We start from the raw sequence: 14,121 nt of genomic DNA on the forward strand, positions 1-14,121 counted from the left end.
CATGTCCTCAAAAAAGTAAAAGTTTGAATTCCGGTGGCCCACCTAAATTCAGTTTCCGAACATCGAACGTTCGGCACTGGTGCCATTGTCAACTAAGCTACGGAGTACGACTACGAGTCTACGCTGACGCTGTTGTACGCCACATTACTACTCGCGTCGGTGATCGGTCATGCCCTGTGGGAGAAAGCTGAGTCTTACTTACTGACTCGGCGAAAAAACGGAAAACAAAGTTTGCTGTTTCCACCAGAATTCGCATAGGTGACTAGTTAAAGAGTTACGTGCGGTTGAGCGGCCGCCGCGTCGTATGCATAGACGCATACCACGCGGCGGCCGCTATGTATCGAACCACACCTGACCATTACGTAACTGTTTGGCAGACGACAAAAAGTAGTCATCAGAGGCAGCTAATATTTTACACGTAAAAACTGATATCTATGTGGTATTGGTTAAAATATAATACAACTGATTGAGAATAATGAAAACGACAAAAACTAAAGAGAAGTTTTTAAAAAACTTATCCGAGGTAAAGGCATAATGCTGTATATAAAATCTTCGCAGTGGGAGGTAAATAAATTGCGTCGTATTATGGACGCCCTAGAATATTGTCAATCAGCACAACAACAAACCTTCGGGAGACTTCGGGTCATAATCAGAAACGATCGTAAAACTTCGGGATGCGAAAAATACGCTCGGGAAATTACATGTTTTCATCGATATCTCAAATATCAAATATCGACCGTTGGCATTTAAAAAATGTGTTTTAAAAAAATACCAAATGGGAGTGCCACTTCAATATATAAGGCCTAAATGGTTGATATCTGGTCCTTATTCAGCAAAAGTGATGCGCTGATTCGATTATTTTTCTTTTTTTCCCTTTTTTTATTCCTAACAATGCTATTTTGGCACTATTGATGCAACAGTTATTGTCTTTTATCACTGGCTGCAAAATACTTCCGTTTTCTTTCTAGCATCTTCGACATGCATTATAACAACTTTGAACTGAAGCCGGCCACCACACGAAATTTTGAATCATCCAGAATTTTTACGTGGAAAGAGACATGACACGCAGGTCCTGAATGACGCGCGCGCTGACTCGACCAAATATTTTTGTGTTTGGTCTAACAGATTTCTTTTTAGAGACGGCTAGGTATTATAGTAATAATGATAATGATAAACCATATTGAATCGAAGCATTGCTTGATTGACTCATACTCCTTAAAAGCAATCCAATGTGTTCACCTTATGTACAGTTCAGTCACGTGTGTTCGTTTCAACGTGGAGTGTGTATGTATTGATAATAAGTAAGGTAAGAACACCTCTCATTTTGCAGCTTAGGTTAATATTTTATTGTATTTAAAAACAGACATTTCGTTTATCTTTTAAACAGCTCTGGATATTACTTTGATTTCATCGATTGCTCTGCTGTCATTAACGTTTGTTCAATGAGCTTCTTCATCTATACACCACGATCGATGATTTGAAAATGACTTTTCAGATCGTACAAAGAGAATCCCTAAAACCAAATAATCTATTTAATCTCACCAATTAGGTCGGTTAAATGATTTGACATACATGTATTTAGATCAGATGATTTGCCAAAGCACTATATTCGCTCTGGCGAACATCACAGTAGCTTTGGAACGATCGATTTCATAGTAAGTCATATGTCAGGATCTTGGTTTGTCGTGGCCGGTGTTGTCAAACTTCCATTCCTACTCAAGATTTCCTGTCAGTTTCAAATGTTCAAGTCCTACAGAAATACAATATAAATACCATAAAATGCAAAGTTAAGTAACAACGTTAACGATCTATAATTTTTGCTCTCATCTCAATGATTCCGCCAACGTAAATGAACGCACTGATAATATTTTCGCTTGTTCCATCGAATTATGATAGTAAGCATCGACATATTTTACGAATTACTGGCATTATACATTAAGGTAGAAGCGCCTTGGGGACAGATCTGCAGAATCTAAATTGTTATAATCCTTTTTCTGATCTACTACTTGTGGGGTTCATTTTGAAGCTGGTTGTTTGAGCAAACAACACGATTGGAACTAATTTGGGATAATTGGATGTTGGAGTAAGGTCGTTTAATCAGCAAATGTAAGATGCTCTGTTTTTCTTTTTTAGTTACACACTTGTCTTTATGAGTAATTTGCAATATTGCAACATTCAGCTATGTGGCACCGAACACTTTTGAGAAAATTGAAAAATATGAAGATCCAATTATCCCAAAGTAGTTCCAATCGTGTTAAACTTTTCTCAGTATTTCGAAAATGAAAAATGTCATTTTTCCACCTAGAGTTAGCACAGGGGTAGCGGCCATTTTCAATATCAAATATCGGTAAATTAAGGTACCAAAATTGATGACCCCTGATTTTTATTCTTGCTGTATTCCAAAAATTGCTGAAATTTTCGTAGAGGAAAGTTTGAGCAAAACTATGTCTTTGAATTGTTAGGTGCGTACTGTCTTAATAGACGTTATTTTCTACTTTGTCATCCCGCGGCAACTGACTTAGGTATTAAGTTGACCTACAGAAATAAGTATGCCAAATATCATTCTAGTTATCAACATTCGTAATAACAAAACGTTTGAGAGGGGAGGGCGCTGTTTTCATCATGACGCTTGCATAAGAGCATAGACCTCGAAAACTGACCATTCAGTACATATATGCAAATGGTTTACGTGTTGGAAATGCAGAAAGTACATCTCTCTCTCTCTCTCTCTCTCTCTCTCTCTCTTCTCTCTCTCTCTCTCTCTCTCTCTCTCTCTCTCTCTCTCTCTGTACATTTTGACTGGAGACGTTTATTCAAAAGTGCAATAAATGCTTGAATGATTGAATTAAAACTTATGAGGACATGGATGACACAAAGAAAAAATACACTAACCTGCTAAGGAAGATAACAGTCCGGCGTTATAGTCCAAAGTAACCTCGTTTTCATAGTAGTTCTGCCTGTCGTCATCATAGGTATCCTTAAGATCTGTTGGACCACCAACCATTGCGCCGTAACAAATATGTGGATTCGGACCAGGGTTTCTCAGTGCAGCATAAGTACACAGTTCCGGTGGTTCAGGACAGGAGCTGAAAGTATATTTGCATAGTAGCTACCGAAAATGTTGAGAATCCAGCTTTATTGTTTAGCTGTCGTCACGAATTGGCTCTAGAATTAGCTATATTATATAAATTGTGAAATGTTACATCGGTGAGTGAAACGAAAACATACCTTTAGTTATAATAGATTACTTATAATTTCTTTTTCCATGGAAACTAGATCTGAAAAGCGCTCCCCAAAATATTGGAAAATGTCATTTAAAAAACAGTTAATGTTAACATCATAAAGTACGGGCAATCTCTTTCGACTTTTGATTATTTCGATCCATTCGATTTCATGTTTTAAACTAGCTGCTATTAGAAATATTTCACTAGTGACTACATTGTAAAAAATGATATGATAACTGGATATCATTGATATGATAACTGGATATCATTATGATGGGGAATTAAATATTTCATTGTTATCACCCCTTTCTTTATACAGATGTCAAATTCTTGAAAACTCATAAATCAAAACAAAGCTGTGAGCTTATTATTTAGCAAAATTAAAAACAGGGTGTCACCAGGCTAATTTTCAAAATATGTCTTGATGAATCACTTGGTGTAGCTGAAAAAAATTATGACCGGCTGTTAATCAACTGCCTGTTATAAATATATTGAGTAACCTAGAGGGTCATATCAGTGATTGGGCCAAAGGTCAATGGACCCTTCAACTGGGCACTGATATGTTGACATAAAACTGTAGTTATGTCAATTGATGCCGAATACCACCAAAGGAGACCCTAAACTCAATTACATGACTTGGTCCATGGAGATCAATTGGCGTAAGCACTGGGCATTTTGGAATTCGGAGCAGCTAACCTTAAGTAACAGTCCTGACAGCGATGTTGGAGAGAGTTTTAGAAAATAGCTATGAAAATATTTGAATAATAGTTTGCATGCAACATTTCAACGTTTCCATAATTTAATTTCGTCGATATACTGAGCTTTATGAAATCCGTGAAATGGCAGAGTGGCAGCTGGATAAAATATGCCGTTTTGTTGTCCTCAACCTATCTGACATTGGCTGTACGTTTTCAGGGCAAAGACAACGTTTGATCAATACTGACAATTCTGTCAGAGCTTGACGGCCTTCATAATCACGTATCACCATGTTATGATAACACTCACCACAAACAATATTTGTAAATAATGTATTTAATGAAAAACTATTGATAAAAAAATAACCAAACTCTGATAATTACAAACATATTGACTTCTGATCTAAAACTTTACTGTGGGACGAGGGCAACCTAAAGTTTTAGCCGTCTAGAGTGGACGAGGACGGAAAGCAAATGTCCTTCAGGAATGAAAAGGGAAACGTCGACAGTCGAGAGATAATGAAATTTGCGAAACGAACAGAGGAGCTATTATAGCAAACTGATGCACAACGACCACTTAGAACAGAGAAGGTTGAATAAGGGTTGACAAGGCCGACATTTCAACGATGCTAGGAGAATAACGCAATGATCTCATTGGCGGAACATTCGAGATTTTGCGAACAGCCCTGTCCTTAAAATATAAATGACTAACTTGTACAGGATTACAAGTTAATATATTATATCACCTAGAGGTTAGATTGCATTGACTTGAAATTTAGGTTGATAAATTTAATTAACATTTAGTCCTAATCCAAATCGATACTTGCAAGGATATATAATTTGATTCCTATTTGCAAAAATGTATTTTATTGTTTTGACCTTCGTAGGCTGTCTAACAATAATAACATTTAACAAAATGTCATCAATAATGTATGAAAAGCTTCGATAGGTAGCGGCACAAATGTGACGTAAAAGACGCTAATAATTGAACAAAAGTATCTTTCAAAACAAAATTAGTTCAGCTACTGCTTTGTTAGTTACAGTATTAATCAAAATATCAGCAGCAACATATTAATTACAAAGGCTGTTACAAAAATTGAACTCCGGAAACATAAAAGCCTCCCATTATTTCCTAATCATCCATCGGTCCAGGAGGTTAATGAACTAATTATCCTTTTCAACACTTTAAACTCGTCTTATTTTATCCCGCATTAGATATCGTTAATTAAAACTCGATAAACTTCCAACATGATTTTAATGTGAGTGCTTATTAACTCACTACTTGTTGCCACTTCACGGACATCTGACCCAATTGTAGGCTACTCGGCAATATCAAAAAGCCATTGTCCACTTCTAGAAAATAAAAACCTTTCACCTTTCGACCAAATGAATCAAAATAACGCAAACAATGCCACAGTATTTGGAGGTTACGCTCTTGTGATTTTGATAAAAACGGAATAACTTTTAAGTAAACCACTTCGTATTTATTATTTAATATCAATATGTGTCATTATGTGTTATAGAGAGCAATACCTATAGTTTGTACTTTTCGAAATTAACCATTTGCTTGGTCAGTTTTATTGCTTAATAGGAGAGTACTCTGATTACCTCATGTGTAAATAATTTTACTGTGCTCTGTTGATCTGCTTATTGACCTAATTTAAAATTTACCTTAAATGCATAAATCTATCATAGTATATGTTGTTTTACTTGTTAATTCTACGTATAAGCCAGGGTCAGAGGCTAAGGTTGCTTTGATTCCATAAAGTAAAAAGTCGTGATCTGACAAAGTTATCTGTCAATACCAAAGTACTTTCAAATAACGCTATTTTCTCTCAAATAAAGCTATTTTCTCCCTATTTCCCTTCGGTTGTTATTATTCCTTTCGCGCTATTTCAATCGACATGTTGAAAAGAATGTGCGATCACCTACCTTGACCTATGATGTGGCCGCTGAGGGTAGTTTTTCCCAAAACCGATCAGAAAACTTCTTCCGGTGTCTCCCAAAATGTAGCCAATTTGACTCCTTGCAAAACGCCTGTAGGCATTGGCTCTGATACCCTCATTGGCAGCGACAAGTGCCAGAAAGGACACTCCACCTTCAACCAACACAAATAGAGCAGAAATGAAAGAAGAAATCAGCGTTTTGACTCAACTTGCAACAGAAAACAGCCTCTTTACTAACTGTGAAATAGTAATGATGCTGGTACCCAACAAGTATATAAATTGAATTTTGTTTTAACAATTTTACAAAGATATTAAACCTACAACATGATAAAGTCTGTTTCGTTAATTGATGTTTGTCACAATATGCAGCAAACGTCCCAGTCTGGACTGGAATGAGAATCAATCAGGTAAAATGTTATCAAAATTATATCTCCACAGTGCAGGGACAGACCAATCTTACAACAGCCATCTTACAATGGTGATAACGTTGTATTGAAGAAACTAATCAATTTGCTTTGACATGATTTGTCCCAGTGAACATGCGTATGAAGTAGAACAACACAAATAGCATGACATAGTAAGTGTGAGAAATCGATTAGCATTTTGTACTTTTTCTTTTCATTACCCGCGAAGAAATGAATATGCACAGAGTAATACCAATTAGAAGAAAGGTATCCTACCAAAATGCACTCATCCTCTAAAACTTACGTCATCGTCGGAATATTTTGCAGCAATGATTGGTGCACTGAGAATACATAGCTTCTCAGCCACAAAACGATTAAAATAAAGCACGATCAATCGTCATGTAAGCAATAAGACAAGCGAAGCATGCAAAAACACATTCGAAAAGAAAAAAGGCTGACAAACGTGCATACCAGCATACCGCAAAGATCCCCAACTTTCTCTGAATACCAAGCCTTTCTCTGTGTATGGTATACCGCCTCCTGGTAACCATTTATCCAGAAAACTAGTGAAATGCTCATAATAGGAGATGTCGCCGGTCTCTAAATACAACAATAGCTGCAATCAACAAATGAGTAAATGCCGTGTTATCACTTGGGGTCATTGTATGTCCAAATGATACTAAACATCATTAAAATTTACAAACTTTTGCTGATTACTTACAAAGCCCTAAATGAACAAGCTCCACAATATCTCAGGAATTTATTAACACCTTGTGCCTAATCACGTGTTCTTCGTTCATCTGATAAATGCCTTCTGCACACACCTAGATGGAATCTGACTACTATGGTCGCCGCTCCTTCTCTGCAGCAGCTCCTGTCCTTTGGAACTCTTTACCCCTGGACATAAAAACCTCTCCTAATGTCAACATTTTCAAAAGACGCTTAAAAACGTACATCTTCCAGAGAGCATTTTCATTGTAACTCTAAGCGCCACTGAGCATTGTTAAACTTTGGATATTTGGCGCTATACAAATTTTCTAGATAGATAGATAGAAATTCATTCTAGGCAAATATCATTGGGAGCAAGATAATATTATTTTTTTCTAACAAGGTAGCATATCGGCATATCTGTGTGGTGTGGTGAGACTGGCCCTGGCTATGTATGACTAAACTTGAAAATTTAATATTCCAGGAACTGAGTGGAACATGAAAGTTGTAAAGTATGATACAGACTGGGAGTGGAACGTGACAGTTGTAGAGTATGATACAGACTGGGAGTGGAATGTGACAGTTTTAGAGTATGATACAGACTGGGAGCGGAATGTGACAGTTGTAGAGTATGATACAGACTGGGAGTGGAATGTGACAGTTGTAGAGTATGATACAGACTGGGAGTGGAACGTGACAGTTGTCACGTACAGGTACATGCAGTAGCGGAAATTCAACCTGGTTGTAATGTTTTTGTATCTCAAAGAATGAATAAAGTGTGTTGACCAAAGAGACAAGTAATCACACCTACAGTTTGCTTACAACCACTATGAAATACTATCACTAATATAAGCAAATCTACTACATGATACATAAATGAAGTAAATAAAGTATTAGCGATATCACAACGACAGCAAGGATTCACAAATAATGGTACAATTTTTGTGATGGTTACCTGGCAAGCAGGTCTGGCGTCACCCCAGCTAAATGAGTAACCTCTCCCTGCCAGACCGAACTCTTCATAATGTTGTTTCGCGTCGTCTAAATATCGTTCTTCTCCCGTAGCTTTATAAAGCCATACAGCAGAGTAACACAGTTCATCGCCGTAAGCACTAGATCTTGACAAATGAAAGAGATTTACAGTGAAAGTACATCTATGAAACTTGAATGGAATATGTAAATCTGACATATGGCTGGCAGTTACATGCTAAAACAACTTTTACAGCTTTCGTTTCTTATCAGTTATGTTGCTCCCGATTGATCTTCTTCATACAAAACTATTTACTTCAAAAAACTTACAGACATGTCGACAATTATCCATTTTCTATACACTGCATGCAGTTAATCGAGATGAAATATTTCAATCTGATTATTATGCAGAGGTCGGAAAGAAGGAGTTCCATCTGTGTTAAAGCATTGACAACACATGTGCGCTGATCCACGAATAAGATACGGCGTCTATGTCTCAAATAAATATCCTTTAATTTCCTGAAATGGAAAACTTTCAGCCGAATGAGCTATTTCAGGTTTCAATAAAAAACCTCTGAATGTTTACTTAATTATCTCCTGTTCAAAATTGCAAAGCCAAAGGTGAGAGAGGGGTTTCAATTCTACTTTTCAAATAAAAGATTTGTACAGATGTAATGCCTCTTACTTGTAATATCCATTATTTTGATAATTTGCTCGGTATTTGTTTCCAAGATCGTATAATTCCCGTGCATGTGCAATCATAGTGATCGAATATACCGGATCTGAATAGAATTGCAAGTGTATTAACAAAAAACAAAACGAATGCAGCTTTCTATGCATGTATCAAACCATGTGGATACTGAAGGTAATAAATTAGTTGTAACGCAACATTAACTCTCACATGAAGAAAGTGTGAACCACATTTGTAAATATAATGGTTGTTAATAGAATTTTTCAACATAACACGTATTGTGACAATCAGATTTGAAGGAGATCTTGACAGTAAGAAGAACTCATACTGAAGATGTTGATAGTAGTAAATTTAGTAGAACTCATAGTAGCAAAGTGAAAAGAACTCATACTGATAGCGCTTGCATCGCTACATGAAATAAAATGAAGTAGAAAATTGTGAACATGTGTGTTGATGAGGATTAACAGTATCTTCACCAGCAAGATACAACACTCGGACCTAGAAATCATAAGGCCACCCACAAATTACCTGTGATATGGTCACCAACATCAACTTTGCTTGAACCTAGATGTGATTCTAACAATATATTGTCATACCGTGGTCTTTAAAAGCTACAGCTGCAGCGGCGAGGGCAGCCGCAGAGCCAACAGTTGGTTCCGTTCCTTCTTCTCCCGCGTTTGATGTAATGAAGTAAGCAGGCCGTTCCATTGTCATGTCTTCTGGACGACCCCAGTAGCCATGATCAAGTCCAGCGTTACCCACCTTTGACAATGAAAATAAAATAACGATAATAAGAAACAAGTCATCGTTGATGACACAGTCCCCACCTGTTAATGGGTACTTTAATTACAAATCCTCAGAGCGCTCTTAATTAATTAGGTCTGTGATAAAAATACTTTGATAGAGATGGTGTTCAATGGCCAAGAATGAGTTTCATGGTGGTGAAAACATAAAAACAATGTTGGCCGCCATCCTAATTACAAAAGGTCATTAAATGAGTCAACTAGGAATTAATCGACAGGATGTTGCCAAACATTTTTGCATACTATCCTAACACTAACAGATTATCACCGGTACCATAATTCATAAAGTTTTATGCAGTATTTAAAACACTATGAGATCAACATCTGTATCAAGTTTCATCATATGTGACGCAGTATTTGTGGACATATCACTCTAATTGGGAAAGTTTATTACATATGCAATTACAAATTGATTAAAATGACTCTGATAAATGTCTTTTTCACTGTTAAAGGAATGTGAGCTTAAACATATCTACCAAGTTTCATGAAATTTGATGCAGTATTTCTTGACATATCAGCCTTATTACGAAACTTCAGTAATTGACATGATACTGCTACATACCGTGCCGGGTTTTTCCTTCCCTATTTTGGAAAACATAAATGCAATAATGCAACGTTTGTCATGAAATTAAGTTGCAAATACATGTTTAAATACTATTCATTGATCTATTTCATGGTTGTTTTCCTATTTGATTTGTTGTCGTGATTTGTGAGTAAATCTAATACTGTTGTTTTCTCATCATTACTGCTTCAATTAACCACGATAATGATCATAATCCTATTGTAATGATGATGATGATGTTGTTGTCGTTGTTGTTGTTGATTACAGCATTGAGCCGGTGATTGAGCGTGCTTGGATTTTTTCGATACTTGTGTGATGAAGCTGTCAAAGCAGTGCATGACCTGGTACCTATCACTATAGGGAAAATTGCGAGGCTAGAGCGAGAAAATGATGCTTTCTCGCAATCAGTGAGAATCTGTTCTTATTCTCACCCCTGTCGGTTAAATCTCCACTGGAGATTGGTGAGAAATACTCTCTTTGGCGAGAATCAAGTCTGAGAACAAATTCTCCCCGGTGAGAATGGAAATTCTTGCTGAGTCTTGCTGATTCTCGCCAATGAACGGCGAGTGTTGAGGATTCTCGCCAGTGAATTCCAATTCTCACTTTCAATTCTCACTCCCCATTCATTGGCAAAAATCAGAATTTCAATTCTCACTGTACTTGGTGAGAATTTCCAATCTCACCGGTGAGAATTTGTTCTCACACTTGATTCTCGCCAATGAGTGCATTTCTCACCAATATCCAGAGGAGATTAAAATTTTCTTACCGACAGCGGTGAGAATAAGAACAGAGTCTCACTGATTGCGAGAAAGCGTCATTTTCTCGCTCTAGTCTCGCAATTTTCCCCTATAGTGTATAGTCTTACTTGATAAATAAATTCATCTTTCTCTGTATGGCATTTCATCAAGTAGTCGGTTCCCCATCTTATTGTCGTCATCAATTTGTCCGTCATACCGTGACTTTCATAAGCATCCGGGAATTCGATGTAACCCCACGATAACAGTCCCATAGCAAACGCTATTGTCAAACTAAACTTGAGATGATCACCAGCTGCAAAGAAGGTAAGGTTAAATGATCCAGTATAGTGATACTAGCCTGCCCTGGCTTTTACTGTCCAGAGTTTATCAACGCTTAAAGTCTGAACTATAAGTCGTTATGTCAGTCTGCGCCAATGTAAAGGCCGATAGCAACACAACACAAGATCCGAATTCATGTTTTAAACAGTATGCCTTGACTCTTGTATGTTGCCACCTCGTGATAAGGCTGTTTTTGTTTCGCTCCTTCATTTTAAGTGTTTGAGATCCATAAAATTCTATTGGATATGTATCCCCAAAAATCTAGCTGGAAACTTAAATTCATTTCTCAATTATTTTACACGTAACTTAAATGACCGATGCGAAAACGTTTGCTTGATGCACAAAGTTAGAATGTACATCACATACTCGACTTCTCATAAAATCTCATAGCGTTAAGTATAAACATTTCACAGCGTAAAGTAAAACATTTCATTGGACTTTCTTCTATAGATAGTAAATAAAAACAAATGAATCCTGCCAGGGCTTTCGTCGTAATAAAAAAGCAAAACAAAAACAAAACAAATAACAAGCAAACAATTGCTAGAAACAAATAGGCCTAAATGCGTGACAATATAATATGCGATATGCTTAAGTTAACATACGTCATTAAAATTACCCTTCATATTTACGGCCTTCCGAATCTCAAAAAGGCTATTGCTATTGTTCATGGGGAACGAAATCTTACCATCATAGTATCCGCCAGTCAAATCTTCACCGTGTTCAGACATATCATATAAGGCAGAATCGTATCGCCAGGGTATATTTCTGACGGTTGGCAATCGTCCAGAGCGTTGGATCTCGTAAAACAGATTAGCAAGTTGCATGGCTTTGGCGTAATCATATGTTGCTACAAGTGAATGACGTTAATATCCATTAGTGATCTAATCAAATACCATTGTTTGGATGTTTATTTCTACGTGAGCCTGAGAGCCGGGCCCTTGTTATTCGAGAAAATTTCAAAGTTTTCAAGAAATGTGTAAGTACCAAACTGATTCCAAACTCTGTATAGAAGTCAATAAAAGTAACTGTACATGAAATTATGATTGTTTGTTTGTTTACGTTTTCACTTCATTTAGTCAGATATAAAAAGTACAAATTTATTGAATTATATGAAGGTAAACGCCTATTTTGAACACACTGAGGACTTGGCGGTCAAGCTGCCACCACAAATATGTCGATCTCACTGTACTTTAATCACACACACCAACTTGTATGTTCTAACGGTTTGGTTTGATCAGCAAATAATCGCACAATATGCTATTCAGGTCTTTATGAACACAGCATCTTATTCATAGTTTGTTGTGACGATAATTTTAGATAAAAATAGACTCACACAAACAAATAAAAATAAAATAAAAACTGGAAATCAATAGCCATTAACCGACTTTAAGAAACCTTAATGCAAACATGACATTTTGCTAATCCGTCAGCTCGTGGCCACAAAGAATTGAAAGAACACAAGTATAAATGTGTATCTCACACTCTTCTTTTTGTCAGGTCAAAGTAAAGAAATACAAAACAATTTCTGTGAATTAGTAAATGAAATCATATTTTAACTTACTATGGTTGGCTAAATCAGACTCCAATTCACCGATGGCTACTGGTGGTGGTTCCTGGGTTAGGATGGCCGAAGCTTCCAAATTAGTAGATCGGTTGGCATTACCCATAATGACAACGTGGAGTTTACTACCAGCGGGCAAGTCAACGTTGAATGGTTTGTTACCGAACACATAGTGACGCTTACTTTCGTCACATGAAATCAGCTCAGCGTCCCAAATCTAATATAAAATATCGTAATTATAGCTTTAAATAGATCCCCCTTTCTATACCTGGGATGACTTTGACAAGCAACTTAATGAACACTTCTATGCATTCTATGGGCATGCTTGGCAAAAGTTGTGGTTTCAAAATGTTTCCTGTTTATCGGAAAATCTAAATCTTCTATCATGACGGTCATTTACAGTCAACTAGGCAGATATCTGCTATAATTAAGAATGATAGCTTCTGCTGCGGGAAAAAGACTGCTGATTTTGTTTGATTTTGGTCAAACGCAATCCCCAAACCATATCTATGATGCAAATATTTTAACAAAGATGTCATATTTCTCACCTGAAAATTGTCAATAGGATCTGTAAAGTTCATGTAGATGGTCCAGCCGTCAGACAGCCTCTGATCGACATCAAACTCTACAGCACCTATGAACAGAAGTTTCCATCGAGCTTTTATGGAGACGGTACCTTGAAAAGTTTGACAAGAGACATCGGTGAAGACCAGACATGACAAAATGACGATAAAGAATACAGCCATTGCAGTGATGCCGTCTGTTGCCGATTGGAATTTCTGAACCTTTGAACGTTATTTGCCTGCACGTATCGTTTAAGTATAACCTTTACTTGATTGGAAAATTGCACAAATTTCTTTTTCCTTGCAATCAACGGGTGGTCCATTTTCTCTCTTTGTTATGGTACACAAAAATTAATAAAATTTTTTAAACCATTGAAAATTATTTTTCCAATTCCAGAGTTTCAATTATAATGTTTTTCAATGTAATTGTAAAAGTACAAACCAATTTAAAAGTTAATTAAATATCTGCTAACAGCATTATGCGTCAACATATAATTCACCACTTTAATCGACGTCATTATAATACGAAAATTAACCCATCATTTATAAACATATTTACGCTGAACAAGAGGGTGAAAACACTTTAGAAACAGGTTTCACTAGTTTTTTCCAATTTCGTGTTCAACACGACGAGGCTAGTCAACAGAGCTCCATTAACGATGAAGAACCGAGAGTGTTTTTTCGAGTGTGAGAGAGAGATGAACTAAAAACAAAGGAGGGCGGATGTTTATGTGTCACCGAAAATATAACTGTCTTTAGAATATTTAAAGCTGCACTAAATGAGGGAAGTTCGATCCAAAACATAGCAAGTGTTCAAGTGTAGGGTCAGTTTGACGGTATTTTAGATTTGCCAATGGTATTTTCCATAGCTAATGCACAGCTGTGCCGTAGACAGTATTTGTCAGATTTAATTATGCCT

General features: G+C 36.7%; 1 protein-coding gene across 1 annotated transcript; it reads right to left on the reverse strand.

Annotated features, from left to right (window-relative positions):
- Positions 1 to 1,322: 1,322 nt before the first annotated feature.
- LOC139147066 (endoglucanase E-4-like) lies at positions 1,323 to 13,445 on the reverse strand. The gene is made up of 11 exons (XM_070717923.1): positions 13,188 to 13,445; positions 12,640 to 12,856; positions 11,764 to 11,925; positions 10,868 to 11,052; positions 9,234 to 9,399; positions 8,632 to 8,728; positions 7,933 to 8,095; positions 6,741 to 6,885; positions 5,852 to 6,017; positions 2,893 to 3,086; positions 1,323 to 1,750 (listed from the first exon to the last, which is right to left on the reverse strand). The coding sequence occupies exons 1-11, from the start codon at positions 13,383 to 13,385 to the stop codon at positions 1,713 to 1,715; spliced, it is 1,731 nt and encodes a 576-aa protein (XP_070574024.1). The 5' UTR covers positions 13,386 to 13,445; the 3' UTR covers positions 1,323 to 1,712.
- Positions 13,446 to 14,121: the final 676 nt, after the last annotated feature.

The sequence above is a fragment of the Ptychodera flava genome, chromosome 13, assembly GCF_041260155.1.
Source record: "Ptychodera flava strain L36383 chromosome 13, AS_Pfla_20210202, whole genome shotgun sequence".
Lineage (NCBI taxonomy): Eukaryota > Metazoa > Hemichordata > Enteropneusta > Ptychoderidae > Ptychodera > Ptychodera flava.

Excerpts from the sequence above, each read along its gene's own strand:
- LOC139147066 (XM_070717923.1), bottom strand. The coding sequence starts at position 13,385 with ATGGCTGTATTCTTTATCGTCATTTTGTCATGTCTGGTCTTCACCGAT. Across the intron at positions 9,400-10,867 it reads AAGATGAATTTATTTATCAA|GTGGGTAACGCTGGACTTGA; the intron begins GTAAGACTATAC and ends TCATTGTCAAAG. Across the intron at positions 3,087-5,851 it reads CGGCCACATCATAGGTCAAG|CTCCTGTCCTGAACCACCGG; the intron begins GTAGGTGATCGC and ends ATATACTTTCAG.